The 13234-nt window shown below is 36.7% G+C and overlaps 1 protein-coding gene across 1 annotated transcript in view; it reads right to left on the bottom strand.

Moving 5' to 3' along the window:
• Positions 1-946: 946 nt before the first annotated feature.
• prkcea (protein kinase C, epsilon a) overlaps positions 947-13234 on the bottom strand; it is a 58669-nt gene continuing 46381 nt past the window's right edge. Inside the window, exons 12-15 of the mRNA XM_046853738.1 lie at positions 7212-7350; positions 6927-7115; positions 5116-5262; positions 947-3357 (exon numbers count right to left, since the gene is read on the bottom strand). Coding sequence (XP_046709694.1) covers positions 3211-3357; positions 5116-5262; positions 6927-7115; positions 7212-7350 — 622 coding nt within the window. The 3' untranslated portion in view covers positions 947-3210. The remainder of the gene's footprint in view (positions 3358-5115; positions 5263-6926; positions 7116-7211; positions 7351-13234) is intronic.

The following is a 13234-nucleotide window of genomic DNA, read 5'->3' as shown; positions in this document are numbered from 1 at the left end:
TGCCTGATTTATCACATCTCCCTACCTTTGGATGGAGTTCTCTTCAGTTAAAGACACTCAGTGCAGCTGAGGATGGCTCCACATGAACAGTCTAAAGATCCATGTAGCTACTAAGCAACTCAAGAACTATGAGGATGGATTTGGAATGTATTGATATTGACAATCTAGTAAACATCAACATTGATGGAGCTATAATAAATAGACATTTAGTGCCACCCAGATGATGATGATAGATGTCTGTTTGGGTCTTTCAAGGTTTCTTCGTTATAACATCTCAAGGAGTTTGTTCTCGCCAAAGTTGCCACCGGCTTGCTCATTAGGAATAACCTTATAAGGAACCAATTTTAGGCACTAAACTTTTAGGAAAAGTAGGAAAACTTCCAACTTTTAAACATTTTAATCTCTGTAAAGCTGCTTTGGGATAATGTCCATCACTAAAAGCGCTAAACAAATAAAAATGCGAAATATTCGTGAGCCATTTGGCGTTCCATAGTGGGACCTTGACGTTGAGCCGCACCGCTTCGCCTCACAGAGCACGAAATGTTTGCGTATTTTCTGACGTCCAGATCTTTCTTGGAAATGCAAAAAATGCAAAACAATGTCCGAATAATACACACACGCGCATAATCCGAGCGCTGATTGCATGTTAATTGGGGCGGGACAGTAACGGGACAGAAAGGTATGCAGTATACAGTGGAGCATGTCCTGTGCTGAGCTGTCAGGAAAACAGAACTAAAGTTCAAATCAGCCCTGCACCCGACCAAGCCTGCCCGACAGGTTAGGAGACAGAGAGACGTCATTTCAGTTTACAATCACCAAACAGTTAATACAAAACAAAAAGCTGCATTTCTCCCTCTGGAGATTTAGAAACTAAAAGACTTAGATTAAATGTGTGGGTGTGTCCCAAACCTAATAAAGCCAATCAACGTAATCACTCCAGACCTCATCAGGTTGTGACATCATAGTATTTAATAGGATCAAAAAAAGGAAAATTAAAAAAAGGAAAAAAAAAAACCAAAACCCCAAACACATTCACATCCTTTAGATTACAGTACGTTTGGCACATAATACATTGCTGACACTGGGAGGGTGAGAGAGAGAGAGAGAGAGAGAGAGAGAGAGAGAGAGAGAGAGAGAGAGAGAGAGAAAACTTACAAAACACAAACTTCACCAAACTAAAATTCTAATACAAGATGTATATAATACATACAGCACTATAATACATTGTGAAACGCTTAATGTAATACTGTATGCACAAATATTCAATATTCAGCCAGACAAACCCTAAATTTAAGAGGTAATATTTGAGCTATTTCAATTCTCTCTCTTTTTTATTTTATTTGTATTATTATTTACTTAAAAGACAAACCGTTGTTGGTTCCTATATAGCTTTTCAATGAATCATTTACAGATAAACAAAGATCAGATAGAGCGTTTGGCATGTGAGAAGCCGATATTTACAAGCCGTTAAATAATCATAATAATAATAATAATAATAATAATAATAATAATTAAAAATGCAATTTCAAAATGCATTTGTAAAACCGAGCGAAAACATTTTTGAAGTGATGAATGGTCAGAAAAAACGAGTTTGCAAAAAACAAAACTCAAACGATTTGTCAAATTGCCACTGAGTTGTTCAAGCAAAGCTGTCACATTCCAGTAAGGGTTTAATTAGTGCGCCTGAAATGTACCCTGTCTCTTATTGACCTCTCCGTCATGTTTGTTCACATTTTCTTTTTTATAAATAACTGACTTCACTATTAAATGTGTATGATGGACAGGGAGAAACCTTGTGTAAGAATCATGGAGCTGTGCAATAACAAGGCTTTGTTATCTGAAAACATGCACAAGCAGGAAATGGCCTGTTTATTGACACGAGGGTCACTATGTGTACGATATAAAATAAATTATGAGCATGCACATGGTTTTTAAGCTACATTCCACAGTTTATGCTTTATGTACATGAGAGTGGTGTAGAGAAATAGGGAGAGAGAGAAAGAAAGAGAGAAAGAGAAATTAATTCAACATCAATATCCTGCTGTTCAGGCTTCAATGGCCAGGCTTCTTACCCATTGAACACTCATCTTCATTTATTATCAGCAAAGTGGATATATGGGAAAGAGACAACACAAGAGGAAGGACAAACGGACATCAGAAAAAATGGACAATAACTGAAAGAAAAAATATGTTCAGTGTATTGCACATGAATATTATAAAAACTTATCTCTCCATAGACAAAATACATTGTACAACTCAATTAATAGCTTTATTTGCCAAACCATGCAACAGTTGACTACTCGATTTTGAAGCGTTCACAGGCTTTGGAGCAGACAATATGTACATTACACGCTGTACAAAGGGTAAGACAGCTATGGGCACTGGCCTCTATGTCTGCTATTGCATAGTGGCAGGTCACTAAACACACATAGCAGCCAAAGAAAGAGAATGAATGTGTGCGAAAATCAAAAACGAACAAAAAAACAAAACACAACATCCAAAATCAAAAGATTTAAAAATGGCATGTGCACTCGCTCATGCAAACACATGCACACGGGCACGGGACCGGACCAATCAACACTTGGATCAATACAACCCACATACAGCAGGCCTTCATAACACTTATCAAGAAATATACTGTATAGTAGTGTTATTATAAATAAAATTGCTCCCAAAATGTTCACCTGAATACACATAAAGGAATTCCACTGCACAGCACAACACATTGTATTGTCATTTATGGAGATTAATATTCTTTGTTTTTTGGGGTTTTTTTTGGACATCGCTATCACTGTTTTGGGTTCATTCCTACCAGATATCTGATTGATAACATTACAACAATCAATGATATAATCAAATTTTGGTTCAACATAGTGCAATCCTGCCCCTCTTCCTCAAAAGCAGACCCTCTGAGCAGTTTGGGAAGTAGCTTTAAACTAAAGGAGCATTAGTATGGCTAGAGAGGCAAGGATGGAAAAAAGAGCTGAAGTGAAAGAAGGCAAGAGGAAGCAATTGGAGGTGGAAAAGAACAAAAGCAGTAGTAGCTGCAGACACACACCCGGACCTCTTGCCTCAACCCCAATATCAGCATTTCTGCAGACATTCATCACCACTTTCATGTTTATCTTAGTGCTTAGTGTTTATGTGTCTGTATGTGCGTGAGAGAATGTTGTTGTATGTGTGTCTGAACAGGTGCTGAGAGGCTGACATTTAAGATAGCGCCTCTTCTCCAAAATAGGAGAAGCCCTTGAACTCCTCCTGGTTGATCTGCTTTATAATGGCATCATCCACAGGGGTAAGAACGGGGTCCTCACGTGTAAAATCCTGGTCAAAGTTGTTCACGTCCCTTTTGGTTTTCTGGAAAATAAAGAGTTACATCAACAATTTACATGACTGATTACGAATATGTTATTAACAATAAACAGATTTTAATAGGAAGCACATTATTCAGTTTCTTTTCTCTTTACAGCATGCCAGGAAAGTTGAATGGGTCTAGATGTGTGTCAGCGGTCAGTGCTGTGGTTTAGGCTGAGGAAATATCAGAGCCAAAATGTACACCATGCCAAAATTGTGGGATTTGTACCGCTGTTGTTTTCTAGTTTATATTTAATAAAACACTAGATTTAGGCCACACCGACTTACATTTTGAAGACGACACATACAAATAATAAGAGCACTAAACAGATACATGTAGGGGCACTGTATTACATGTAACCCAAAAAGAAATCAGATGAAAAGTTCAAAATTGTATATTATTTGAAAAGAAAAAAGCCGCATTTTTTGAAAAGTGCAGAAAATGGAATCATGTTCAACTTTTTCCTGCTGTTTTTATATAACATGGGAAGTCAAAAACATGACATGTTCATAGTGGTAAAAGTGGTACAACTCATGAGATCCTTAAATGGCAAAGTGGAAAATATGAACTTCTACTACTGACTAGTGAATAGTAATGAATGTACTTTGACATGTTTCACATCTACGTTGCAAATAATAATGAAAAAAACTGTACGGCTCAAAGATTTTTATCAGATTTATCATGTGTGATAAATAAAACCTTTTCTCTAAACTGCTTACAATATAATTACATCTATTTCCACCTCTGCTATACAAAGAAACTTAACCAGTGGATGGGCTTTGAGACAATATTTGACCTTAAATGCATATACTATTTGTTTGGATTACTGCAATGCTTCTGAACGGAAATGAGTTCAGGCTACATTTCTTTCTAAATCTGCATTCGGCAATAATTGATCAGGATCGATTAAAAAATCCGGCCTGTAAACAGTGCCAGTAATTGGAGACTATGAATCACATCTAGAGACATGTGCTGTGTTCTGTGTTTTCATAGCATATTTTAATGAAAGGGACAGAACAAGGAGATACCAATTGTATGACATAATCAACTTTATGATTTAAAACATACATAATGAAGATAGCATTATTTGACCTGAATTTGATAAGTTTAAGGATCAAATCAGACTTCATGCTAACGATTTGACATTTTTTTTTAGAAAAGGGATGCTACTATAGTTTCATTATCGTACTTGTGTAGAAACTTTGTAAGCCAATGTGGTGACAGAGAAGGTGAGGTGAAGGTCATGCAGTCAAGCACCAGAGCAAGTGGTATTTTATCTAACCTTTCTGTGAACCTATGATTTTTCACTAAGACAAAAACTCTCTCTCTCTCTCTCTCTCTCTCTCTCACACAAATACACACACACACACACACACACACACACACACACACACACACACACACACACACACAGACACACACACACACACAGACACACACAAGCACAGACCATGGGAAAGCAGAAGAAGAGCGATGTCGTTGTGGCATCTGACTTTCAGTCTAGACCACAAACACACTTTCAGTTAAAGTAGGCAGTCTCTAATCTTATAGTGTGAGTTTTGCTATGCTCTACACACTGTATGTTTAAGGTACAAGACTTAAAGTGAGTACTTAGTAAATAACATCTTTATTTATTGCACAATTGTTTTTGTGTGTGTGCGTGTGTGCGTTTGTGTGTGCAGGCATGTTGGTGAGAACCAATAGTGTGAAGACATTTGGTAGGCTAGCAAGTGTGTGTGTGTGTGTTTGAGGACACTCACAATGCGTGGTTTAAATGGCGGTTTGACCTTCCTTTGATCTAGCAAGACCCAGTCTATCTCCCGGAAAAAAGGATGAACTTTAATGGCCTCCTCCAGCCCCTGAGACATCACGCAGCCCAGCCTCTTATTTGGGCTCTTTGTCATAAACTGAGAATGAAGCAGAAAATTAGACATTAAGTTTTTACACAGACATGACAGGCCTTAGCTCTTTGTACACATGCTGCCATTAGCTGGATCATGTTGTAACACTGTTATTAAGTGGCAAATCCACAGTGTTAACTAATGAAGGTGACAAATATACCTTTGTCGCTTTTCAATAAAGGTCAATAAAAATGGCATTCAACAGCTAATCCATATTAATTTGATAATGACCGCATTAAATATGTATAGACATCACCCGAGCCAAAGTGTGAATACATGGTGCTAGCACGAAGCAGAACTTTTTCTGCCACTCAGAAAAAAGGAAGTTCAATACTAAACACAGCTGTGTTTTCAGAAAAACAAAACAAAATGGCACACAAATAGGAACAAATGTAGGTTCTGGGTTTTGAAAATATGAGTGTCTTTAAACTGATTGTCTATAACCTGAGGACAAGCTGACAAAAAACTCTGCTAATAGCCAATAATCAACAGTAATCAACAAATTATTTAGGAGTAGAGTGTTAATACTTGGAGATTCAGGGAATGTATAGTATAATTCCCAGACAATACATTAAACCACACCATTAATGAAGTGTGGACTGATGGACACTGTTTGCACTAACTAGTTGCTGCCCGCTCTAAGTAGCACAAAGGTTGGAGTCTGCTGCGGTTTTGTTAACTGACGTGTTGAGTAAAAGTTCGGATCTGACTTGGATAAGAAGGTGGGCTGAGTAATAGTGCTTTTCAATCACACAGTGTGAAATGACATTAATGTTGTTAATAATTTTACTCAAAAAATCTCTATACAGTGATAGAGTACCTATATCCTTCCCATTACATGAAAGTGGGAGAAGATATCTGGAGGTCACTGTGTAGTGACGTTTTCCCACTAGTGCTATCAGTAAATGCTAACAGCAAGAGCTGAAAACTAAAGTAAGAGTTGAAAACAGAAACTTAAGAAGTCTGACCTTTTATATCGTTTTCAAAAATCACCCATCTGAATAGAACTTTTTGGATTTCCCTTCTACATAATGGAAATATTAGGACAGTTCATCATAGAAACCTATTGCAGCACCTAATATCTTTCTCATATGTACTCCTGGTAACCACATTCAGCATAGGTGTTCAGTTAAATGTTCATGTAAATCCATATTTTAAAATATCTCAGCTGAACAAGTACAATTTAATGCAAATGTTATCTGTACCACTTACAGAGGCCACTTACCACTTATTCAACTTTGACAGTTTGTGAGCATATTTGTGTGTCTATATATAGGAGAAAGAAAAGTCTGACAGCTGCAAAGCACTTTCCTAAGTGCATTGTAGTTAGCCCACAGTAATCAGCACCAAAAAAGGTTCCACTTATCCTGCTAATTCACTCATTTTCACTCCTTATATGTTAGTACAGTATGAGTTGCCAGACTGAAGTATCAACAAGTACACATGAACACAAACACATGAGCCTTAACTAGACATACCATTGAGGAGGACTTGAGTGAAGGGCAAAATAAGGGAAGGAGGTCAAAGGGTAGGAAGTGAACAGGGAGGGGTGAAGCAATTAGAGGAAAGACGTCACAGAAATCACACAGAGAATGAGAAAAACAAAAAGAGTGAGGACAAACCGTGCACAAAACGTACAAAGAGTAGCTCAAAAAGTGGAGATTACGTACTGCTTTGAGGATGCTGACTGCCTCTTTGCTGAGCCAAACAGGGTAGAGTACATCATCATGTAGAATAGATTCAAACAGATCATCCTCATTATCGGCCTCAAACGGTGGCTGACCTGCCATCATCTCGTACATCAGCACGCCCAGAGCCCACCAGTCGACTGATGGGCCATACTCCAACTCTTGAAGGATCTGCGAAGAGGTGTGAAATATTACAAACATAAACAAGCAGTAAGCAAGACAATTGCCAAGGCAATAAAATAATGAATTCTGCTTTTATTTATGTACCTCAGGAGCAATGTAGTCTGGAGTGCCACAGAAGGTGGTGGTGGTAACACCATTCAGGATTCCCTCTTTACACATGCCAAAGTCTGCCAGCTTGCAGTGACCTTCGGCATCCAGCAGAATGTTATCGAGCTTTAGGTCTCTGACATAAGCACAGCAGGAACAGGACACAGAAGTAGAGAGAGGCTTTTTAAGTTTGAAGTCATTAACAGAAGTTTTCTTTTCCTGAACTAGGTGAACTAAGATGAGAACTGTGTGAAAGCGAAGATCATCAGGGCATTATAGAAACAGCATAGACAGAATAGCCCTGCATTTCTGGGTACATATGTTAAAAGTGCACAGGTCAGTATGGTCTTTAAACAGTGTCAGATGCACTGAGAGAATCTCATTTGAACACATCAACATGTCAAGATGAAAAGCCATTTTGGTTGTTAATGTCAATAATTATAGGACAAAACAATTATTTCCCAACGTACCACCATTATGTAAGGTTCAGCACGACTACTTCCCCAGGCTGGGGCAGAGACCGGCAATTATGTGAACTCGTGGACCAAAATTGGTAACAGTCTGAACATGAGTAATAATTATCTTATTATAGCCAGGCTTTATACCTTAAGTAATCCATTACTATTACAAAATAAAACATCCCTTAAAAAATACCAAAATATATCTGCCAAATGGTGCAAACCGAATAGCAGTTGCTATGTTTTCAGAAGACTGAATGCTGGAATCTCTATTGTAAGTTGCAGCAATTCTAGCAAATCATGGTTATCTATGAACTTGTATATGGAAGAGGGCAGATAGTAAAAGGGAGGGAAAAATGATTGAAAGGGAAGTACAATTGTTGTTTCCTTAATAAGGACCCATAAGCTATTGTGGTGGAACTTGTCATACTGTTCATGGTTGACTGTTCAAGCACCGGCTTTAAAAGTAACATTTCTCCTAAAAGCATATATTATTATTATGTTAATATAATTATTAACATATTTTTGGAAACCTAAGGTTAAAAAGTTTAATCATTATTTACACTGCAAAATTTCTATGTTCATATTTGGATTGTGCAGGTGCTTAAGCATAATTTCTGGACTAACCAGTCAGATTATTAGATCTACTCTAGCTAAGTAAAGTTGAATATGTTTTTAGTTGATCACACTTAAGGACTTGGCTTTAAGCCCCTCCCAAAATGGTGGAAACACAAGCCAGGAACTCTTCCAGGACACTTATACTTTTTTTGTTTGGGAGAGTTCTGTAGTGCCAGTTCCTCAAAGGCTTTGTGACGCACCAACCATTTTTCAAATGCATTTTAAAATATATATAAAATATTCTGCATGCAACCGTTATGTACACTGGTAGACCATTGCAGTTTCCCCCAGCAGGCCATTGGCCATTACCTACCAGACCACCCAAAGTGCCAGCTTCCATCTTATCCTTCTATCTAAGCTGCCTTCCCCGTTCTGCCATTCCACCCATTCCCCCCAAAGTCCTGCTTTTCCTCCTTCAGATCTTCATCCCTCAGGCTATGTCCTCAGTCACTCACTCATTAACACGCATACACAAATAATTTCTCTGTAACTTAAAGTGTTAAGTATGAGAGTCCAACTCTCCGAGCTTAACTCTCTGAGCTTAATTAACTGCCTATTGGAACATATAGAGGGTAAGGTGAGCTATATATGCTTCAACACTCTTATGTTGAAGTTCTCAGCACACACCGTTGAGGATTACACAGTAGAATATAGACCAAGGACTGGAATCCCAACATGCATCAAAAGAAGCTCTATCTGTCAGCTTGTATGACATTTTCTGTCACGTGTGACATGCCGGTCGTATCAGCAATGGTTCTGTATGTGAGGGATCTCATGTTTACGAATGGTTCTTTTCTCCAGAGAATGTAGTTATGCTTTGTTGCATAAAGACAAGACAAAATCACAGAACAACTTTAACCCTGCGTGAAAGTCAAACATGAATTTGCCGCGTGAGTCTATATATATATATATATATATATATATATATATATATATATATATATATATATATATATATATATATATAGTACAGACACACCTTCTCATTCAAAGAGTTTTCTTTATTTTCATGGCTATGAAAATTGTAGAGTCACACTGAAGGCATCAAAACTATGAATTAACACGTGGAATTATATACATAACAAAAAAGTATGAAACAACTGAAAATATGTCATATTGTAGGTTCTTCAAAGTAGCTTTTGCTTAGATTACTGCTTTGCACACTCTTACTGCTTTGCACACTCTTAATTTTCATAGTCATGAAAATTAAGAAAACTCTTTGAATGAGAAGGTGTGTCCAAACTTTTGGTCTGTACTGTATATATAATATATATAAACTTTTGGTCTGTACTGTACTATATATATATATATATATATATATATATATATATATATATATATATATATATATATATATATATATATATTATAAGTACAGGACATGTGCATGTGTGATTGTCATATACACTTGGACAAACTAGCTACACAGAAGCAGGACTGAACATGGAACATAAGAACATGGCTTATGTGATTGTCCTTGGAGATAAGCGTTTTTTTTTTTCAAAGATGCTGAAAACAGACTAAAGAGCACGCTGATTACGTGCTTGGGTTAGAGTCATAGGGTTCATTCGCTTCAGTCAATTCCTGGGTATATACATTTTTTACATTTCTGTTGGATTAAGGACATTTTTTGACATGTGGTTGCATAATTAATTTATTCACTAAAAAGTAAGCTTAAAAAATTAAAATGTATTCTACATGTGCCATTTTGCTTGAGAAATTATCATTTTTGCCTTTTAGCATGAAAACCTTGCATTTCAATCAAATTATGAAAAATCTAAATGGGAGAAGTTTGAACCAATTTGAAAAAAGAGCGATATGCTAATACGGCTGGTAAAGGCAGAAAAACCTCAATTTGAATACAAGAAAATCTTTCCATTTAGGCACAGATACATACAAGATAATGAAGAAAACAGACCAGCATGTCATCAAAATATTCACAAGACAAACCACTGGAACATTTCATAAACAGTAAATCAGGTTACAGACTGCTCTAGATGAGTCTTTAACATTCATGCTCAGTGTTGTTTGTCATCCTGCATCTCACCAAGCTTTTAAGGACCTGTTTAAGGTGAACTCAAGTGAACTCTGTCATCAATTTTAGTGTTTTTTAGTGTTTTTTTAGTGTTTTTTTTTTTAGATGTGAGAGACATCATGTGTTGATGTGTCTGGTATGGATCCAGTAGAAATTTAGTTTTGTGCATGAGAGTGTGTGTGTGTGTGTGTGTGTGTGTGTGTGTGTGTGTGTGTGTGTGTGTGTGTGTCAGCTGAATATTAATATGTCCTTTTCTTTAACCAAACTTAAGATCCATGATAGTGATATAATGTCACAGCTGTTGCCCACAGATCCTCATCTTAGTACGACTCACATTTGCCGACATCTTTAACATTAAAGTCAACAACATGACCTCTAATGGCCCTTTGAAATGTACACATTTAGCTGAACTACACTTCAACCAATTTCCAATTTAATCTTATGCTTTAATAATATATTAGCTTTTAAATATCCATAATTACAGGAAGAGTTTTCCCACTCATTCAATTTTACGCCTTGCCAAACACAAAATAGACTATCAACAATATCCGGTTTTCATGGATTGAATGAAAAAAGAAATTGTGAAATTTGACACCTACGCCCATAACCAACCTACTTCTGGTAAAAAAAAAAAAAAAAATCTGACCTCAGAGGGATTCTTCTATTATTCATTTTAGAATAGACTCTTAAGGGTGACCTGATCTAGACATTGACCCTTATTGGCCTCTAATGTTAAGTATTTTTTTACAAGACAGATGGAATGTCAGTAGTATAATAGCAGGCTAATCACTAGCTACTGTTTAATATTTAGTAATACTCTCAAACCAATCTATGACAAAATAGTTATCCAGCTAGTTATCAGACAGGATGAACAAGGAATTTAAATCTGGTTCTATTGAAGGGGCAAGTAAATATTTTTCCAAAAACATTTTTCTAAAATATTTTTATGACTTAAAAAGTTAATTTTCCAGATTTTCAAGGACAGATATAAAGCCTTATGACAGATAACAGACATAGCTCATTTACGCAAAATTAAAGAGGTGACTACTTATTATATACAGTGCCATTAAATTTTTTATTCTGACAAGTTAGAAGGAGTTCATATTTATGGATTCTTTGTAATGTTTTTATTTCTAAAGTAACAAATAAAACATTTATTAAGCATTTTTGGAAGCTCTTTATACAGTCTCGGTGCTTTAGGAAGTGTCTTCGAAATCCCCTGCCGCCTTTGTCCTATTAACTCCAACTCCCACAATATTAAATAAAGAATATAAATGGTCAATATATTTGATCTTTTTTTATTTTGTTTGTGCTTAACCTTTTTTGGTATAAGCAGAATAAAAAAGCTTTTTTTGACAAATGCAACATTGAATATTTTCCTGTAAAATTTTGACCCTTTGTGTGTATTTCCAATCCAGTATGAATTATGTTAATCAATGTAATTTAGGTCAGTAGTCATGAGTAATATCAACAAATTCTGTAATCACCAGCATTACCTGTGTTTTTGCTTTTTATACTCTTATATCTGGGGTGTGTGTGTGTGTGTGTGTGTGTGTGTGTGTGTGTGTGTGTGTGTGTGTGTGTGTGTTTGCGTGTAGATGTCCAGATAAAGTCTCCTTGGAAAAAGACTCAGGCTTTGATGGTTGAATGGTAAAAAAATATCAACATGGCTTCACCCTGCATCAGTTCAACAGAGTCCACTTTTCTGACAAGATGCAGGAGACCAATTTTATGTAACTGTTCTATTTTAGTGACAGAGAGGACTTGGAGAAAAATGATTTAAAAAGCAATATGCACTTAACACAACAACACTAACTGGTTCATAGCAGGTTGCACTTTAAGTGCTCTAAATTCAGTCTCAGAACTGCCATCAAAATTACAAAAAACCTGACAGAAACATCAGTTACTAGAATCATTTAGTCAGACATTCAGCAACCCAGTGCATTATGATTGGACTGGTTAAGCAACTGGACTGTTATCTTAAACCTGACAAAACTCAAGCTAACATCCGCTGATTGGAGTCATGACACATTGTCCTATGCTCCCTTGGACTCTCATGTTGTAGATATAGTTTACAAAGCCCTGATGATGTTATTTTTGCTTCATCTTCCCCCCACCCACTAGCAGCCTCACAGACATACATGCATATATGTATTCACATACACACTCTCAATCAGACCCTATTGAAAACTCTTCCTGTGTTCCTCATTAGTGTGGACTGATTGTTCCATAGGACTTCAGGACAAACTCATGGCTCTGTGCCATAATAACCCCCGTGTTCTAGCCCATCCAAGAGACCTGGACAAACAAATAAACAGCATAGCATCTACAAATATTCTTACAATCAAGACAAGATATAATTAGCAGTTAAGTGTTAAAGGCCTTGCTCAAGGACTTTGACTTGGTAATGCAGGAATTTAAACTTGCACCTTTCTAATCAGTATCCGAATGTCTTAGACAGTCAGAAGAAGCAAGGAGAATGCAACTGCTGCAGGGCAGGAGATTCAAATCAGACTGGACAGCTAGAACAGCAAGTCACAGCATGCTCTACTCATTCTCCTGCGTTCTCTTCCTCAGGGACAAAAAGAAAAACCTCCCAAACTTGCTCAATCCTTCATTCCAGAAAACACTAGAGGGAAAGCCCTGAGCGATAATGCCAGTAAACAGAAAGCAGTATAAACAATACTGGTCCAGAATTGGATCTTTGGATTCATAAAGTAAAACTAATGTTGTTTCCTTTTACTAGAAAATTGCTTCCAGATTTTGCTAGGTTTATAAATGTCACTAAATGAGGACCCACAGCCTTTAGAATAATTGAACAAGCTGTTCAAATGTCTTGTTGTCCAGAAGATTGAGCTGTTAATTACACATTGGAACAAATAATTTCCGATTAACAACTGCAACAACAT

Source organism: Silurus meridionalis, chromosome 7, assembly GCF_014805685.1.
Source record: "Silurus meridionalis isolate SWU-2019-XX chromosome 7, ASM1480568v1, whole genome shotgun sequence".
NCBI lineage: Eukaryota > Metazoa > Chordata > Actinopteri > Siluriformes > Siluridae > Silurus > Silurus meridionalis.
Note: the sequence above shows the minus strand (reverse complement) of the source record. Positions and strands in the feature narration are given on the sequence as shown.